Genomic DNA, 18141 nt, shown 5'->3' with positions numbered 1-18141 from the left:
GACCCCATAGTCTGGACACAAAGGGTATGAAGAATCAAGCCACGGAAAAAGTCAAAGCAGCAGTGAACATACAAAAAAGATAATCTACCCTATCACCAATCGGGGACATACATATTAGTCATGCTGGGCACCATTTTATGTTCATCATACTGATTGACAAAATCTGTGTCTGACACATCTGAGTGTTGATGAGTTGAAGAAAAGAAAGCTCTTACCCTCTGCTGCTGGAAGAGTAGATTTGCTGAATTGGACAACAGTTGCTTGTTATGTGGCAAATTTAATGCATATAATTAGTAAGTCCTCTTGGGTTATATGCCTTAGAGAAATTCTCATATTTATATACAAGGAGACATGCACAACTGTCTTTAGTAGCATTCTTTGTTATTGAAAAAAGCTATATAAATACTTTAAGATCAACGAAATGAGAAAGTTATAATCCTATGGTATGTGGACTACTACACAGTAATTAAAATGAGTTGTGTATCAACATGAATGGATCTGTATAATATAATAATGAGTATAGAAAAGGTAATGGGATATGGCTTTTTTCCAGTATGAGATTTAGAGGAATTGGTAACATAACAGTTATTTTTCAAAGCACAGATATTGAAATATTGAATACATGGTTACTTATAGGATGAGGGAGAGAGAGTTAAGGAAAAATACTGAGAATTTTCAATTGCATCTCTTTTTAAAAATAGGAACTCTGGCATAAATGGTTCAGTGCTGATATGATTATATCTCTGTTTGTTTCTTTATATTGGGAGTTATTCACGACACAGAAATACAGTTTTGAAAAACATACAGTACAGATTGTTAATGTTTCCAAATTCCAAATCTGTGTTTCAGAAGGCCCATGGTCTACTCAGAATGACAGCCCCAGACTGCAGATCTGAGCACTGGGTCGTTTGGTGATGAGTGAGAGAAGTGCATGCCCACTGGCAGCCCCAGAGAGGCAGCAAGCCCAGTGCTAGTGGCTGAAGCTTCTTGGGAATGCAGGGAATTGGACTGAATTTGATAGGCAGAGACAGATAACATAAGTGTTTTTGACATGGAATAGGATATCTTCTTATAGGCCATGATCAAATGGTGCTTACCAACTCTTCCAAGACAAAGCACACATGAGTAATATCTATCTGTCTGGCCCATTGGAGTCCAGGCTGCATCCTGGGGATCTGCAGTTCCTGCAGTGTTCTCCATGCCACTGAGAGATCAGCAGATAGACATCTCACAATAGCATGGAAGCAGAGCCCACTTCAGAACACTAGCGCTCCACACATATCTCTTGGGAAGTGCTGACCTAGAAGATATTCTGTTTTCATCTAGGAGGAGGGATAATTATAAACCATTCAAACTCTGGCAGTGCGGAGACACTTGCAATCCCACAGCTGTCTAAAAGGAGCATACTGGGGATACACAAGTACTCTGTTTAAATCCATGTAGTAGCAATTAGGAGCAGCCAAAGCTAGCACAAAAGAAGTACAGTGTACACTAGTCTAAAAATGTTATTCACAAACAACCTAACACAGACCTAGAACCCTCTCCAATACATATGTAGGCATCATACCAGGATGTGACAAGATGTGATGGGATATGGAGACAGTCAACCTGGGTAGTGCACACTTACTTGAGAAGAACACTCTTACAAACAGGAGTGCCACTAAATAGGATGAGACAAAGACAATCCTTCAGCCCTATCTTAATGAGGAAGATGTGGCAAGTAACTCAAGTAAGCAACTCTAGTTCTATCATTCCAGCTACGGAATTTCTAAAAATGTTAATCTTATAAGTCTAGAATGTAGCTTATTCTAGAGTTAGTTTTCAATGATTTCGAGCCAGGCACAGTGACTGCACTTGTAATACCAGCATTAGGGAGGTGGAATCATGAGGATCAAAGGGGAGTTCAAGGTCATCCTTAGCAGAATAAAAATTTCAAGGCCAGTAGACTACATGAGACCCAGTCTCAACAGCAGCAGCAACAACAATGATTTCTATATCACTCTTCTGAGGCTCTAGTTCACATGAAAAAATGTTACCAGAAATGGATAAATGTACCTTACATCTGTACTCATTGTCCTGTACATATACCAGGTAAGTAGCCCCTCTGATAGGATTCTGCCTGCAAAGTACATTTTTTTCAGGCTTTTTGCTACGTAGGTTCCAAGTATAGCAGGCCTGATGGAAGGCGGGGCCAACACAGTTTGTCCATATTGGCTACTAAAATATTGAATGTCTCCACATTTATTGAGAGTGATTCCCTGAGCCGCCCTCTTACATATGACCACTCTGCCATACTAGCTCCTTCCCTAGCAGCCCATTCCTTCACAGTCTAGTAACCAAAGTGTTAATGTTTGGCAAAGGAGCTGGTCACTGGGGCTCTTAAATATTTTGAATATCACCCATGGGTGAAGATGAACCACCACACCCACTCACAAATGCTCATGAAATCTCTTGGCACCAATAAGAAGAAAATTGCTCCTCTAGCTCAGTTTAGCATCGATTTTCCAAACCAAAGTAAGATAGCTCCCTGACATCACTAAACTGCATAACCTCTCCCTGGGCTACAGGTCAAATCTCAGGGAAAGAAAGACCTTCTGGTCTCATGGCCACAGGTTTGTTTTGAGACTTGAGTCTCTTTAATGGAGAGAAACAAATGCTACTTTGACCATCAGACTAGTCAGTGACCAAACCCTCACAGATTGGTTCTTGCTCATGAACCATCCTTCCTCCCTTCTACAGCACCATGCAGGCAGATTCTCCATTTCTCATAAGTTTAAAACGTATTCCCAGGAGACCAGAACAATTTCTTGATATGTGATTCCAATGAGTGATTTGGGCAAGAACTTCATTCCCAGCGAATGCAGCTGTCACTTAGAGCAGCAGCCCTGTCACCTTCTGTCAACAGGAGGCAGCACAGAGCTGGGAGAGAGAAAGGAAAGTGTCCCCGGTGGAGAAAGGTCATTAACGTACAAGAATTACAGTTTTCATTCAGGAAGTGAGAGGAGGGCAGGGCTTGCATTTGGAGAGGCTGCAAGGCATGATTCTGTGTAAACTCCAAGCAGAATGGCGCTCTGCACTTACTCACCAGGGCTGGTTATTGTTAGGAGGTCAAGCTGCCGCTGTTGCTGCAAAAGAAAACATACAGTGAGGGCAGAGATTCACACCACAGCCAAACCTGTGCCTAGCAGGGCAGGGGAGAACTGCAAGATGAAGTCTGGACACACAGAGCAGTGTACATTTTATGGGACATAGTTGTGCTGAGGGTTCTTCCACCCTATAGACAAGGCAGAACAGTAACCTTTTTGGACATCTAGATAAGCCTATATATACTGTAGTTACTCCTCCCACCAAAAAAAAAAAAAAAAAAAAAAAAAAAAAAAAAAAAAAAAAAAAAAGGCAAGGGGAGAATGTGACTTACCCAAGGACACAGAAAAAAAAAAAAAAAAAAGCCCCATTCCAATCTCCCAGCCAGGCACATTCCTCTAGACCCCATACATTTGGATTTCTCTTTGCCTGAAGTGTTTGCATCAGTTGCTTAACTCATATACTTGTACCCCCCTCTTTTCCTTGCGTAACTTGCCTCCAGGGTACTTCATGCTGGTTCAATTCTTGGGAACACTTACAACACCCCAATAAAGTAAGTTGCCAATAATCTGAGCATTAATTCTCCAGTGTAATCTTCACCCTTTGTTCATGTACATCCAATCAGAAATCTAGTTGTCAAGTACACTACATTAAATGAATGAGGTCCCTGGTGTTTGGAGGCAACAGGTCTTGCTTACACTGCCTGAGATTATCAACATCTTAGAAGGCCTGTCATCTGGTACAGGTCCCCAAGCCCCAGTCAGCTGTGTATTGGCCTGGTTGTAATGAGAGCAGAGAAAGGGCTCTGGAAAGTTCACACTAGGACCACAGTAAACAGTTTCCCTTGAAGACTGAAATCAGGGTTCTGTACACCCCAGTCTTCCTGTTGAGCCTTTTCTCTTTTCTAAGAGAAGTACTGCAGATAGAGTATTCCATCTTCTTTAAAGGGTCACACAAACTTTGTTTTTAAGCTTTGTGTTGCAGGAGCTTCTCATCCCTGGCATCATCTCCAGTGACGCCTTGTTTGATTTTATCCCACTCTCTTTATCTTGCCACTTTCCAAGAATGGCTTCCTGAAGTTCAGCTTAAACAGAAGGGAAGTCAGCAACTTCCTTTTTGACAAGTGAAGAGAGTAAAGGCTTGGCACATTAAGTGCTAGGAGCTTTTGAGTCTGAAATGATATCCTACCCAGTGAGTACTGCCCAGAGGAAGGATGATTACATTCAAAGAGGGGAAACCATTTTCTCAAAACCATACCTTCACTCACTGGCAGGACCATGCTGGTTCCAGTTCTGTCTCTAGAGTCTAAATTATGGCAATCATAACTCATAATAAGTTATCAGTAAGGCAATCTATTTAGTTCGATGGGGGAACTTTTATTACAGGACATCTGACCTTTGGTCACATAAGCTGCCTCTTCTATTAACATAGAATCAATGAGACTAGGAGCTTAGAAGTCATTGTGTTTGACCTGTCACCTGCACTATCCCCTCTTCAGTGCCCCCTTCCCACACCCAGCTGTATGAACTATTTCTGTTCTACCTCTTTCCTTGACAAAGAACTCCCTACTTCTTCATTCAGCTCCTATTGCCTCAGCCCACAGCTATGTCTCCTTCTCCAGGCTAAATGTACTCAAGTCCTCTGTCCTCTTTTCCATGGGGACCTGTTCTCAAATTTCCTTGTCCTCAGGGTGTTCTCCCCAGCCATTCAACTTTGATCTGCTACATACATACACACACACACACACACACACACACACACACACACAAAAAAAAAAAAAAAACCAAAAAAAAACAAACAACAACAACAACAACAAAAAAAACGCTTGAAGATTTCTCTACCGGTTGATTCTGACTTCTCATGGATCTACAAGCAAGCCTGTATCCCTTTGAGGCCTTCTCAATAACACATCTCCATTTTCCTGCCAGCTCATAACTCATTCCAGTTGACTTCAAGCAAACAATGCAACTCCAAGATGTCACTGATCTATGTAGTGAGCATGAGTTCTCACGCTGAAATGAAATACAGACTCACACATGCCAGTGAGGGGGAATGCCGGAGCCAGATGGCCTCCTTCCCCTAATGTGAAACCTAACAGAGAGAAGGTTGGCTCAAACTGCCTTTGCCCAAGCCAACCTGCACAGCCTGCCACTCTGCTCACGCAGGAGAAAAGGATCTAGCAGCCCCCTTTCTTCTGTTTATTTTCTTGATGGTCACAATTAGAAAAAAAGCCTATTTGTCCAAAAAGTTTCTAATTCCTTCTTAAGAACTGTTACTAAATGGTGACTCTGTGCTTAGGCCCCAGTAAAGAAGAATGAGAAGAAAAATCTGGCAAGAGTCAAACACACCTGGGTACTTGTCCTAGCTCTTGTGTGGAGGTTTCTATAACTGACTGTTTCTGGCTACAAACTTCAGAATTTAAAAAGACCAAGAGAGGCTTAAAGTCAAATGCAACCAGGTGCTGTACTTCTGGGCTCTCCTTTTCTCGTGTAGAATTCTTTCTAAATCCCTTGGCTCCAGGACACTGAGGCTCAAGGACACAGTCAGAATTCAAAAGACAAATGTTAATGCTGTACTGTTACACTGCAATTTTTCACACCTGTGTGACTCTTCCTCAATAGATGAGAAACATCTTCCAGGCTCAGAACTACTATGCATCTTAGTTACTGCACTGCTCTCGAAGAGGGGCACCCAGTAAGCACTTGCTATGCTCTGTGCACTCATCTCTAAGTCCACAGCCTCCTTTCAGAACCCCATGCCCGTGTTTGTACTTTTCTTTCCACCAGTGCTGTTAGAACTTCTCAGGTCCTCTATGAAATCTCTCTGTTCACAAACTCCCAAGCCAAGCCCCCTCCCTTCTCCCCTTTCTTCAGCAGAATAAGTACTTTCTGCTTTGTTCCTCCAATGCACGGTAAAACTGTTCTCTTGAATCATGCTGGCTTAATTGTTGTTTTTCTGTCTATCCGTGGTGTTAGGTCCTTACTTGATGACAGGGCCATGCCATTTCATTTCTGTGTCTCCAGTGCCCAGAACAAAAGCCCAGAAAGACTGATGTCATCGAGTTCAAATGACTTAACTATTCTGTCATTCCCTCTGCAAGGACCTGCTAAGTAGGAGTCCATCATCACAGAGAGTAAGCCTGTTCTTCCCTCCCTATGGCTTTCCTCTGCCACATCTTCAAGGATTCTCACTTTTAGGGTTTTGCTTCATCATTCTACAGTTAACAACAAAGTCTATCTCTTCTGAGAGTACTTCCCCTCTTCACCTCTTCCCGAGCCCTGTAGCTTCTACTGTCTATATCCCCTCTGTGGTGATGAATGAATTCTCATTGGCAGATAAACCCTATTATTCCGCAATTGACGAATATATGTGTGCACCACCTAGTGGCACATGTAGGTAAGTGTAGCCTGTTTATGTTCTAACAAGTTCTTCGGATAGAATTGCAAAATCTGTGGTCTAAATGCAAATGAAAACAAAACCATATGTTCGAGAATGATTGCATAACAGCTTTTAGCAAAGAAATGGAATAGTCAAGTAATTACTTAAAATTTTTGAAAAGTTAAAAATAATAAATGAAAGCAAGAAATGTCATTACTAGAATAACTAGAATAATAATCACTGGAGACTGCTGATGGGAAACGACAGCATTTGTAAACACAGGCCACCTGACTTCTTCTCTACTTGTTATGTGGCTCTCATCTAACATACCTCCTCTCTGTTAGATCTTTCTCAACTTGCTGAGGCTGGACTGGATCTTACCTGTGGCCCACAGGAGCATCATCACATAGTGCTCCCATGGCCTCTTTCTCAAGGGGCTTACCCAGCACCTGACTAATACAGAATCTGCTGACTACCTGTTATCCTCTTAGACAGGACCCCACTGGTCACTAGTTGAGGTCTTGAGCTTTGGACCCCTCTCTTCCAAATGACATATTAGGTACAAACAATACTTGTGGACTGCCTCTATACTTTCCTTCTTTTTGAGTCTTGGGCACCCAGGAATAGGGCCACAGAGCATTTGGCCTTCTTCATCTGGATGGGGTGATCATGAGGCTATGGTTAAAAATGGACTTTTCGTTTTGGTCACGACTGCACTGCAATTATCTCTCAGAACGAAAAGGGACTTAGTGTTCTAGGAGCTCAGGGGCTGGTTTTGTAGGGTTCTGCGTGGTGGAAGAGAATAGTCACTGATTATCTGTTCTGTTTTGCTTTCTGTTTTCATGTAAGGTAGCTATTTAGGGAGCAGCCAGTCTGTCACTGCATAGACGAGATGACTTAAACAAGAGCACCAGTAATCCCTAGGCACTCTCCTGTCACTCCAGAAGCCAGCCATCCTGCAGAGGATCTCCAGATTTACATCTCCAGAAGGAGTCCAGGGGCAGAGGCCCACATTCAGCTTCTTTAGGTTCTCTCTCCAACAACTCAGCTTCCCCCTCAGTTCCTTTCCTTGCCCAGCCCTACTCTCCTTCTAGGCCCCCGGACTGTAGTGGATAGCCATCCCAGCATTGGCCTGGAAGTTCCAACCCCCACTGAGGCTTCAGTAATGATCACGCCCACAAGGCGGGGCAGAGCAGGGAGCAGAAGACCGAGGAGCAAGAGGAGGTGGTGTTCTTGGTTCCCGGACGCTGGACGCTGGAGGTAGACCGAGCAGAGTTCTCCAGAGAACACCGCCAGACTGCCCTATACCTTTGCCAGACCCTGCAACCTACCCCTTCATTTGTAAGTTATCCCACAAAATAAACCTCCCTTTTAACTACGTGGAGTGGCCTTAATCATTTCACCAATACCGGACTTTTAACGATTCTCCTAGTTCACATAGCACTGACCTTTCTAAACTCAGTTTCTAATGTCTCTTTCCCTAGTCTAGCCTCCTCACTGGGCAAAGGACTGATTATTTTAAAATTAAATCTACTCTACTGTTTGAGTAATTTAGCAATTCTAATTATATTTTTTGATAAAGACTAAATTGTTTAGCTTGGTTTTCAAGGAAGATGTTTAAAACAAACAACTCAAATTAAGCCAATAGCAGAAAAACAAATATTGCATGTCTTCTCTCATTTGTGGTTCCTAGATTTTATATACATAAATAAAATTATCTATGTATCTATGCACTTATGTATCTATCACTTGAAAGTAGAAATAAATCTGTCTAAGGAGACAAAGCAGACAAATGGGGGGGGGATAGAAGGAAGGGGAAGGACAGCATTAGAATACATTTAACATACACTATTTACAGGTGTTAATGCTTTTTTAAAAAGAATTTGAACAAAAGTTCCTTGCATGGGTGGATAACATGACTCACAGAAGCCATAGGCTATTAAATGAAAAACCTAATGCTAAGGCTGAACTGCTTCCCCATGACTTGTTAGCCAGAGAGGTCCCTAAAGTCCTCCAAATAATACAAGGTATTTATTGCCACTGCTCTTGGTTGTCCACCAGAGTTACATAGTAAGACCCTGTTGCTGAAGACACCCTATAGTTTGGTTGGTTATGAACAGAGAGAAATCAAACCATTACTCTGTTGGCTAACTTTCATAGTCAGAAGATGGTATGCAGGGTATCAGGAGAGAACTGTCATTAGCCAACTTATTCAGCCATGGACCCTTCATGTCACACTACTGACTTGCTAGGGGCTAAATGTGCCCACTGGCACAATGGTGGGGATTTGAAGCCTGTGCCAAAGGAGGGAGTTTACATCTATACCATAAACTGGTCAAAAGTCTGTGACTGGAGAGACCATAGCCCCTAGTGGGAAGTCCCCACCACTGCTTTTCTAAATGCATATAATGGCCTGTCAAACTACCTTCTAAATATTTATCTGCTGTGCTCAGCAGAATTTCTTTATGCAGTAGGATATAGTTATTGCAGCGAAACATAACTCATCAAAGTTCTGAGAAGAATTGACTTGTTGAGTGTTCAGCCTAAGTGGAACATTTAATCACTCCCTCCAGGACTCAGGGATTGATCACTCTAGAAAAGGGGCTAGAAAGAAAGAATATAAGTGCTGGAAGAAGAGTAGAGTGTTGTGCCCCGACCTTTCCTTAAGTATCTATAGGCAGCTAATGGTAGCTAGGTGGATGGTCCCCAAAGACCTCCCTTAAGGATGTTTTGATGGTTGAAACAAGGAGGGGAGGGTAGTTACTGGTAAGTCACTGATACTCCTGTAAATAATCCCTCATCCATATTCCTTTAAGTAACCCTAATTAAACTAATTGGTTCAACATAAACAAACAAACAAATAAATAGGTAAAGAAAAGAGAAAGACATGGAAGTAGGTGGGGAACTAGCTGAGAAGAGAAAGGGTAGCAAGCAGTAAGAGTGGGAGGAGATAAGAGAGGGATGGAGGTAAATATAATCAAAATGTATGATGCATGTATATGAACTATCATAATGAAGTGTATTCTTGTGTATAATTAGTATATGCTGATAGAATAGAAAAATAGTCACAGGTTTTATGAATTATTTGAAAAACTTTCTCTCATTATAATATTTGGAAAACAAAAGTACCTATTAAGTTAAGAATCAAATTTCAAAAATGAAAATAAGCCCAAGCATGTTGGTTAATGTGTTCTGCAGAAAAGCACAGGTGCCAGAAAGAGAAAAAAAATGTTAAGGAAAATCAAGCAGTGGGAAAGCAGAAGGGGAGGGATTCACGTAGCAATTTCTTCTGAGTCCCAATGTTACATGATTATTGTTTTTTATTATTTATTTATGTGCACATATATGTGTACTTGCATGAATATGCGTGCAGTGTGGTCATGCAGGTACCTGTTGAGGCCAGATGGTAGTAAGCCTCTGTGTGGGTGCCGAGAACTAAAAATGGGTTCCCTCAGAAGGCAAGTGCTCTTACCTGCCAGGCCAGCTCTCTAGTCTCTAAATTGCTGTTTTTGATTCAAGTGGTTTTAACTGAGGAATTACCAACAGGGCTTCCTTTAAAGACAGGCTAGTTAAAGCAGGTCCCAATGGATGGGGATATTTTACTTTTCCCTGGAAGAGGACCAATTTTTAAGGAAGAACAGGAGAAGGGCCCAGAAGGACTCAGCAGATAAGAGCTTGTGCTGCTTTTGCAGAAGACCAGAGTTTGCTTCCTACCATGGATTTCACAATCTGTGGCTCTAGGTCCAAGGGATCCAACACCATCTCTGGGGTCTGAAGCCATCTGCACTCATGTGCACATTCTTTGCACTCCTCCACACTTACGCTCTACACATCTAATATAGAATATTTATATTATAATATTAATACATTTTATTTTTGAGACAAAATCACATACATAACTGTGGCTTACCTGGAACTAGCTATGTAAACCATAGTGGCCTCAAACTTACAGCGATATGTCTGCCTCTGTCTCTCAAGTGCACTATGATCAGCCCAATAATAATTAATTTTTAAAGAAAGAATAGGAGAAAGAACCAAGACTGGCCATAAAGTCCCAGCTAACTTCTGTCTTTGGGAGTTAATACTTCTGCTTACGTTGACATTCAGTTCTTAAAACCACCAAAGCATATCCCTCACATATTGTTTTCTTATCTTTATATATTTGATTATTTAACAGTCATGTACTAAATAAATATTATTTGAAGGAACTTAAAACAAAATAAAACCAACAAAATAAAAAACCCAAATGAGTGGAGAAAAAAACATAAAGACCAAAGAAATTAATGCGAGTCTATAACTCACCGTTTCCTTAAGCGGAGGCACACAGAGTGAGGGGATTTGGCTGCAGCTCACACACTGATGCATCACAGAGCTGCTGCATTGGAACTAGGAAAACTACCTCTTATGGAGGCTGGATGTTGAAGAGGAAGCATAGAGACGGGGGAAGCAGAAGCAGCATAAGACTTAGTACCAGAGTGAGAACCACAGGTCTGATGATGTTAGGTACTAAGAACAATGAGAAGGAATCCTGGCTTGAAGACCTGTAAGTGGTTTAGCCCTTGGACAAGTGGCTTCACCTCTAATAGTGTAGACTATAATATGAAACCTAGTGAAAATAAAAGAGCTTTTGATTGGAGAGTACCAAGGTCATTATTTTGGGGAGGAGTTATTTTTTAACCCTACATATAATGTGTTAGATACCATATGACATATCTTAACCATGTGGGTTTTTGTGGCTTTCTTTCTCCCTCCACCCCAACCTTGGTATCTCTGTTTCCCCTTGTCACCTTCCTACCATATTTACCCTTTCTATGTCCTGTTTTTTTTTTTTTTTTAACTGACCCCATGCTTCATCATCTCTCATCATTACCCTCTCTTGGTCTCCATTCTAGATTTTTAGATTTTGTGCATACACACACACACACACACACACACACACACACACACACACACACACAAGTACAGAAGTCCTAACATACTCAAGTGTTCAGTAAAATATTTTTTTTCTGTTCTTCAGATTTAATAAGTGCAGAAAGGAGTTGCCAGCAACTTTGCAAAGAACTATGAAGGACTGAAAAAAACGAGGAATTATAACCACTCCAGGTGAAGCAACCTAGATCCAGAAAGATATATGCTCCATGTTCTCTTTTATATGTGGATACTAGCTTTGACTCCTTAGATATGTGTTTAAATTGCAGTGCTCATAGAAAGCAAAGACTAGGAAGGGACCATGGATGGGATTTCCAGGAAAGGGGCATATAACATAGGTGGAATGAAGGGAGAAAGTAATAATGGAAAGGGGGACAGGATGGTTGAAGAGATTGTATGGGGAGAGATAACTACCACTAAATATCTTTGAAAATGCCATATGGAGACCTACTAAAGAAACATTTAATATATGTCCCTCTAAGCTATTGTTTTTAAACTCATAGATTAGTGCATCTTTCTTCCCTCATCAAAGAGGTTTATTTTTTTCAATAGATGACAGTTAATACAGAGACTCATCCAGTCACATGCAGAGAGTAAGAGGCTATGGAGTGCTTACATTTACTTCATGCCCCCTTCCTCAATGCTCAGAGACTGTGTTGAAAGAGAGGATGGAAAGATTCTAAGAACCAGAGATGTCTGTAGCAAAACAGTATTTCCCATGAATGACTGCTCTGTTGCACACATTGAACTCATGCTTGGACCACATGCACCACACCTGCACAAGATCAAGCCAGCCAAAATCCAAGCAAGGTTGGGGAAAGGGCTCATGGGCTCCCACATCCGCCTGAGGAGCTATTGATAATTAATGGCTGTTGGGGGAGGGAGAGTCAGCTTTCTTCAGGGATGTGAACCTGAAGAGGCTACCTACAATCCAGTAGATGTTCCCACATACAGGCAGCTCTTAATGTATTATTATTCAGTAGGTATTTGGGGGGAGGGAGTTGGAGAGGAAGAAATGAGTGATAAATTTAAGCCAAACACATTATATGCATGTATGGATATTAAATAAAATATTTAATTAAAATAAATTAAAATCAATAGTAAGACAGAAAAAAGAAAGAAGGAAAAGAAATTGCCAGTTTGATTGTGAGGAAAGAATCCAGACCTAATTATTCTTTGTAAACCTGGGACAGAAGGTATTTTTTGAAAAATGGAACTGTCTAAATTAATTTTCCTGAAACAAACATCTTTGCCAAATAAAAGCAATACATAATAGCAATCCATAATTAAAAGCAAAATGATATCTTTTGCTATGTGGGAAAAGTATATGTGTTCACCACCATAAAAAGCAAAGTGTTATTTTTTGGAACTCTAAGCATGTGTGCACACACACACATGTGTAGCTCTGTCTTTGTTTCTGTGTGTGGAGATGCCTCTATCTCTAATTTTCATATTTTGCTATTGAAAAAGAACTTGTGAGAAACAAGTGTCATTCATCATGATTTCTTACAATGTTGCCAGAATATTCTTAAATTATGTTGCATTTTTCATTGACAGAAACTGGGGAAATGGAGGGAATTAACATTTACAGGATTATCCTTATTTTTCCCTGACTACTTTTATTAAGCTGTCTTTAAATTATCTCTATTTCTCTCTGCATGTGTGTGTATATTTGTAAACTGGCAAAATCTTTTACAGAAAATAGTCAATTAAGAACATGTTATTAAACATTTACTATGCAGCGGGTGCTTTATTTATGTTTATTCATTTTCTAGGAATTAAATAGTCATTTATTTATTTATTTACTTACTTAATTAGGTTACAAATTAAGACTGCCTTATGACACTTTCATATACATTTTGTTTCAGATGATTTCGAGCCCCCACTCACTCTTCTTTTCATCTCTCTGCCCCAACCTCCTCTTTCTTCCACTGTACCTGTGTCTTCAGCATCTCCACTTCCACTTTCACATCGCCTATGCTTTTGTGTTTCCCCACCTCTTCTCTTCATGTGTCTTCTTTCTCATGGGTTCATTTCTTCTTTCCTGACCTTTACCCACATTTACTCCTACCTAGATAGACTTATTTAGTAATTAGAAATTAGGATTTCCATATGAAAGAGAACATACTACATTTGTCTTTCTGAGCCTGAATTACCTTAGTTACTATATCATTCTTATCATGCAGGTAATTAACTTCCCGTTAAAGATGAAGACACTCAAAGTTTAGAAAAATTAAAATTTCCCCATTTAGGTAGTGAATAATGGAGTAAAGCTTTAAACAAACCTTCTGACCATGACCTCATGCTCTTCAAAATACTATGTAAGCAGCCAGAGAGATGGCACAGTGGTAAAGAGAATTTTCTGCTATGTAGAGAATCCAGATACAGTTCCAGTATCCACATGACCATTCACAACCATCTGTAATCCAGTTCTAGGGGATCCATCCACATCTTCTGACCTCCACAGACACCAGGCACATAAATGGTGCACACACATACACTCAGGCAAAACAATTATACACAAAAAATAGACTAAATAAAAATACTATTAAATTTGTATTATTAAATAATGACAATAATATAAAAAAGAAAACAAAAATCTCAGTATCCAAGTATCTAGTCTCATTTTAGATGCTGTTTTCTACTTCTTAAGTGTCCATGCTTGCATTACATAGCCAATAATTATGTATTAAAAATAAAGATGTAATCATGGCACAAATATGATGTTGTTACTTCCTGTATTCTGTTATTTTTAGGTCACATTATGTCATAAAAAGTTTCCCAAAACTATTACATAGTCTTTGCAAACATTATTATAATGAGTTTACAATGTTCCATTTAGTGAAAATGCATACTTTACTTAAATATAGGACATTTAGGCTATTATTATTCTGTTATTATAAATAACATTACAATAAACATCTTCCTAGATGCAATTCCTTTCCTCATTTGGATTATACTATTTCCCTGAAATGAATACCCAGGAGTGGAATTACTTGGTGAAAACTTATGTAGCCTGTCACTGCTAGACACACATTGCCACATTGCTTTTCAATAGGATCATTCTAATTTATAAGCCCACAAACAGTGTATGAGATAAAGACTTCTCTATAAACTTGCCAGTATGGGGGATTACAACTTGAAAATATTTTTATGTGATATAATGAGTACAATATAGTACATGACTCTTGTTTTAGTTCCTTTCTTTTCTTTTTTTTTTTTTTTTAAAGATACTTTAATAGTTCTGAACCTTTTCATTATCTTGCTCATCCATTCTGTTTCCTGCTGGGAGAGCCTACTTTCACACTTATCTGTTGGCTTCAGTTCTGTTTGGATTCTAAACTCAGAGGTTAACAATTGCTCTTGTTTTCAGCTCATCATCTTTGATGACAGTAGTGATACCCGCTTAGGCCTGATTTGTCACCAAAAGAAATGCTCTCCTAAAATGATAAATCTCTCTCTCTCTCTCTCTTTTAACGTTTCCAAAGATGGATTTCAATGATACTTGAAGACACATTTAGACAGTGTTAAAATAGTCCACTGTGAATTATAGATACGCTGATGGTTCCTGTCCTTTAAATCCCCTATGGAGGTTGATGCTTTCATGTCCCACAATGCAAGTAGAGCTCTGTACATCGAGGGTACAGATTTGCCATTGTGTAAGATACACATAGTACCTCCTCTGATTCCCCTAGATTCTCGATTTGCAAGATGTTGCAGAACAGAGTGGTTTCAAATCCCCATCAACATGGGGGGAATTTTCTAGTATAATTATACATATTTATAATGTACACTGTGATGCTTTGAAGCATGTATACATTGGATATAACATTGTTCTAGTTTTATTTCTGCTGCTGTGAAAAACACTATAACTAACAGCAACTTGGAGGCTTTATTTGGCTTATCCTTGCAGGTTACAATCCTTCACTGAGAGAATTCAGGGCAGGAACTGAAGCAGAACTCAAGCTGCTTACTGGCTTGCCCTCTAGTTTATACTCAGTTAGCTTTCTTATATAGACCAGACCCATCTGCCCAGGGATCGTGCTGCCCACAGTGGGCTGAGCTCTTCCCTGTCAACTATCAGTCAAGATAATTTATTTTAGTCATGGTCATAGGCCAAGCTGATCTGGGTGATTCTTCAACTGATGCTCCCCCCACCCCCTTTTTTCCCAGGTGACTTTGGTTGTGTCATAGTTGACAATAAAAACTACCCAGGACATATATCCATTATACAGTTTTGTTTTTGTGGTAAGAACACTGAATATCTACTGCATTAGCAAATTTCAAGCACAAGAATAACACCGTGCTATACATCAGGTCTCCAGAATGTTTTCCTCTTGTGTTACAGAGACTACCACATTGATCACTATGCCCCTTACCCTGCCTCTTTGTTCCCAGCCCCTAGTAATTACCATTCCACCCTCTGCTTCTGTGATTTCAGGTTTTATATTCCACATGTAAATGAAATCATGACAGTATGCTTGTTTTTCTTATCTTATCTCAGCATAATGTCCTTCAGGTTGATCTGTTTTCACAAACAACAAAATCTTCATTTTTAAAGGCTGAATAACATTCTATTTTGTATATATGATAATTTTTCTTTATCCATTTATATGTTAATGGAAACCTGCTGATTCCCTATCCTTTTTTAAACTTCTCATGTCTTGACTATGGTGTAGAATGCTACATTTAACACAGAGGAGTAGACATCTTCTTTGACATACTAATTTAATTTCCTTTGGATATAAACCTAGATAGAGGATTATGGATTTTAAGTGACTCAGAGTCTTCTGTTACTGTTTTAGTTAGTCTAGCCAGGAGTTTATCTATTTCGTTTTCCTGAAAAAAACAATTCTTTGTTTTATTGATCTCTTAATTTTTTATTTCTATTTAATTTATTTCTGCTTTAATCTTTTTTTATTTATCAATTTTGATTTGGAAGCTGGAGATGTATCTCAGTGGAAGATCTTTTACCTAATGTGCGCAAGGCCCTGATTTGATCTCTATCATTGTCAAAAAGCCAGGGGAATTGGTTTCCTCCTGATTTATTTTATTTTTATTTTTATTTATTTTTTTATAGTTCCTTAGGTTGCAATGATAGGTAGATTGCACTGATAGGCTGTTCATTTAGGTCTTTCTTTTTTTCACTAAATTAAGGTTCTGATTGGTTGAAACCCCAATGGACAGTAGTGCTTTTGTTTTAGTATACTGTGTTTCTATTTTCAATTATTTCAAGAAATGTTTTAATTTTCTTCTAAATTTCTTCCTTGACTAAATAACTGATTAAGAGTATATTATTTGATTTGTATGCATTTGTATAAATTTCAAGGTTCTTCTAAATTTTTTCTAGTTTTACTGAACTGTGGTCATAAAAGATACTCAATACGATTCAACTTTTAAGAAAATTGCAAGACTTGATTTGTGTACTAATATGTGTTCTATCCTGAAGAATGTTCTATGTGCTTCAGAGGTCTCTTGGTGGTTCTGTCTTCACGGCTGGGGCCAAGACAAAAGAAAGAGGGATGGAACCAGCTGGGGCAGGGGTGTTACTCACAACAGCAACATTCAATCCACATGGAGAACTAAACAGAAAAGCACAGTCACCGCTGCAGTTAGAAGTTGGCAGTACAGGATGGGGAAGGGACAGATAGGGAGCAAGGTGTCATTATAAACAATACCTCCTCACACCGGGTCTACATCAATCCAGAAGGAATCAGAATATCCCAATTAATTTGGAAATGTTAGAATTGTCCACTGGGAGAAGCTTAGGAAAAATGAGGGGAACTGCTAGGCAACTGGATTGAATGGGTTGTCTTCCTTCTTCTGAGGCCCTTCAGTCTCTGGTTGGGAGGTAGAAGCCTTGCCATCTTTAGAGAGTGCAGGAAGGGAGCTCCTGTTGGTTCTCAAAGGCTTGTCCTTCAAGTTACCCAGCTTCTCTGCCAGGCTGCAGCAGCCCTTAACCTCCTTGTATCTAGTCTAAGAGGTTTCTGTCCAGAGTCTTTGGTAAGTGAATGAGCATATTTCATGTTACATGCTTCATTTTTCTTGTAGCTTTGAGATCCTCCCTCAAAGTAATACATTTAGGGTACTTTCAGAGTATTCATGGCTAATTTGACCTTTGACTTTACAGCACCTAGATATTTATATCCTTCTCTAGATGTATGAGTGGTTTTTGTCTTGTCTTTTTGGAGAAGCTCTCTACTCCTTTGGCAGTCTCAAGTCTTTCTTGAATACCAACAACCTTAGTATTTTCTCTTGTAATACTCTCCAACTTGTTTTCTTTGTTCTTCTTGATTCTCTTTTTTCTCATTTCTTCCATGTGTATTTTCTTACCTTTTTGTTTTTATTTTAAAATATATAATAGTGTATTAATTCAGTGAGAATTTCATATATGTACAGAATATATTTTGATACTATTTATTCCACACTTTTCCACCTAACTACTCCAGATCTATCCACTACTTCCTTACCTGTTCCCCTTCAACTTCATGTCATCTTCCTACCTTTGAGTCCAATTAGCACTGCTAAGATTCTCATGGATGTGGAGCCATCCAAAGGAGAGTGGGCCACCAATGAGGGGCCACACCCTCAAAGAAAACTGACTCTCCATCCCCCAGAAGCCATCAACTAGAAGTGAGGGCTCATTTCCTCCGTGCAAAATGTCCTTGCTCTTGTGCAGCCATACACAGCTGCTGTCAATTCATGAGTGCATGTCTTGTGAAATCCAGAAGACATTGTTTTGTTTCTGTC

General features: G+C 39.6%; 1 protein-coding gene across 2 annotated transcripts in view; it reads right to left on the bottom strand.

The window, feature by feature from the left end:
- LOC118577112 (BEN domain-containing protein 5) overlaps nucleotides 1–18141 on the bottom strand; it is a 1024598-nt gene that overhangs the window by 316964 nt on the left and 689493 nt on the right. For both annotated transcript variants that reach the window (XM_036177158.1, XM_036177156.1), the window contains one exon: nucleotides 3086–3125. In XM_036177158.1, coding sequence (XP_036033051.1) covers nucleotides 3086–3125 — 40 coding nt within the window. The remainder of the gene's footprint in view (nucleotides 1–3085; nucleotides 3126–18141) is intronic.

This window comes from Onychomys torridus, chromosome 2, assembly GCF_903995425.1.
Source record: "Onychomys torridus chromosome 2, mOncTor1.1, whole genome shotgun sequence".
In the NCBI taxonomy this organism is placed as follows: Eukaryota; Metazoa; Chordata; class Mammalia; order Rodentia; family Cricetidae; genus Onychomys; species Onychomys torridus.
The sequence above is the reverse complement of the archived record's forward strand: the minus strand, read 5'-3'. Positions and strand labels throughout refer to the sequence as shown.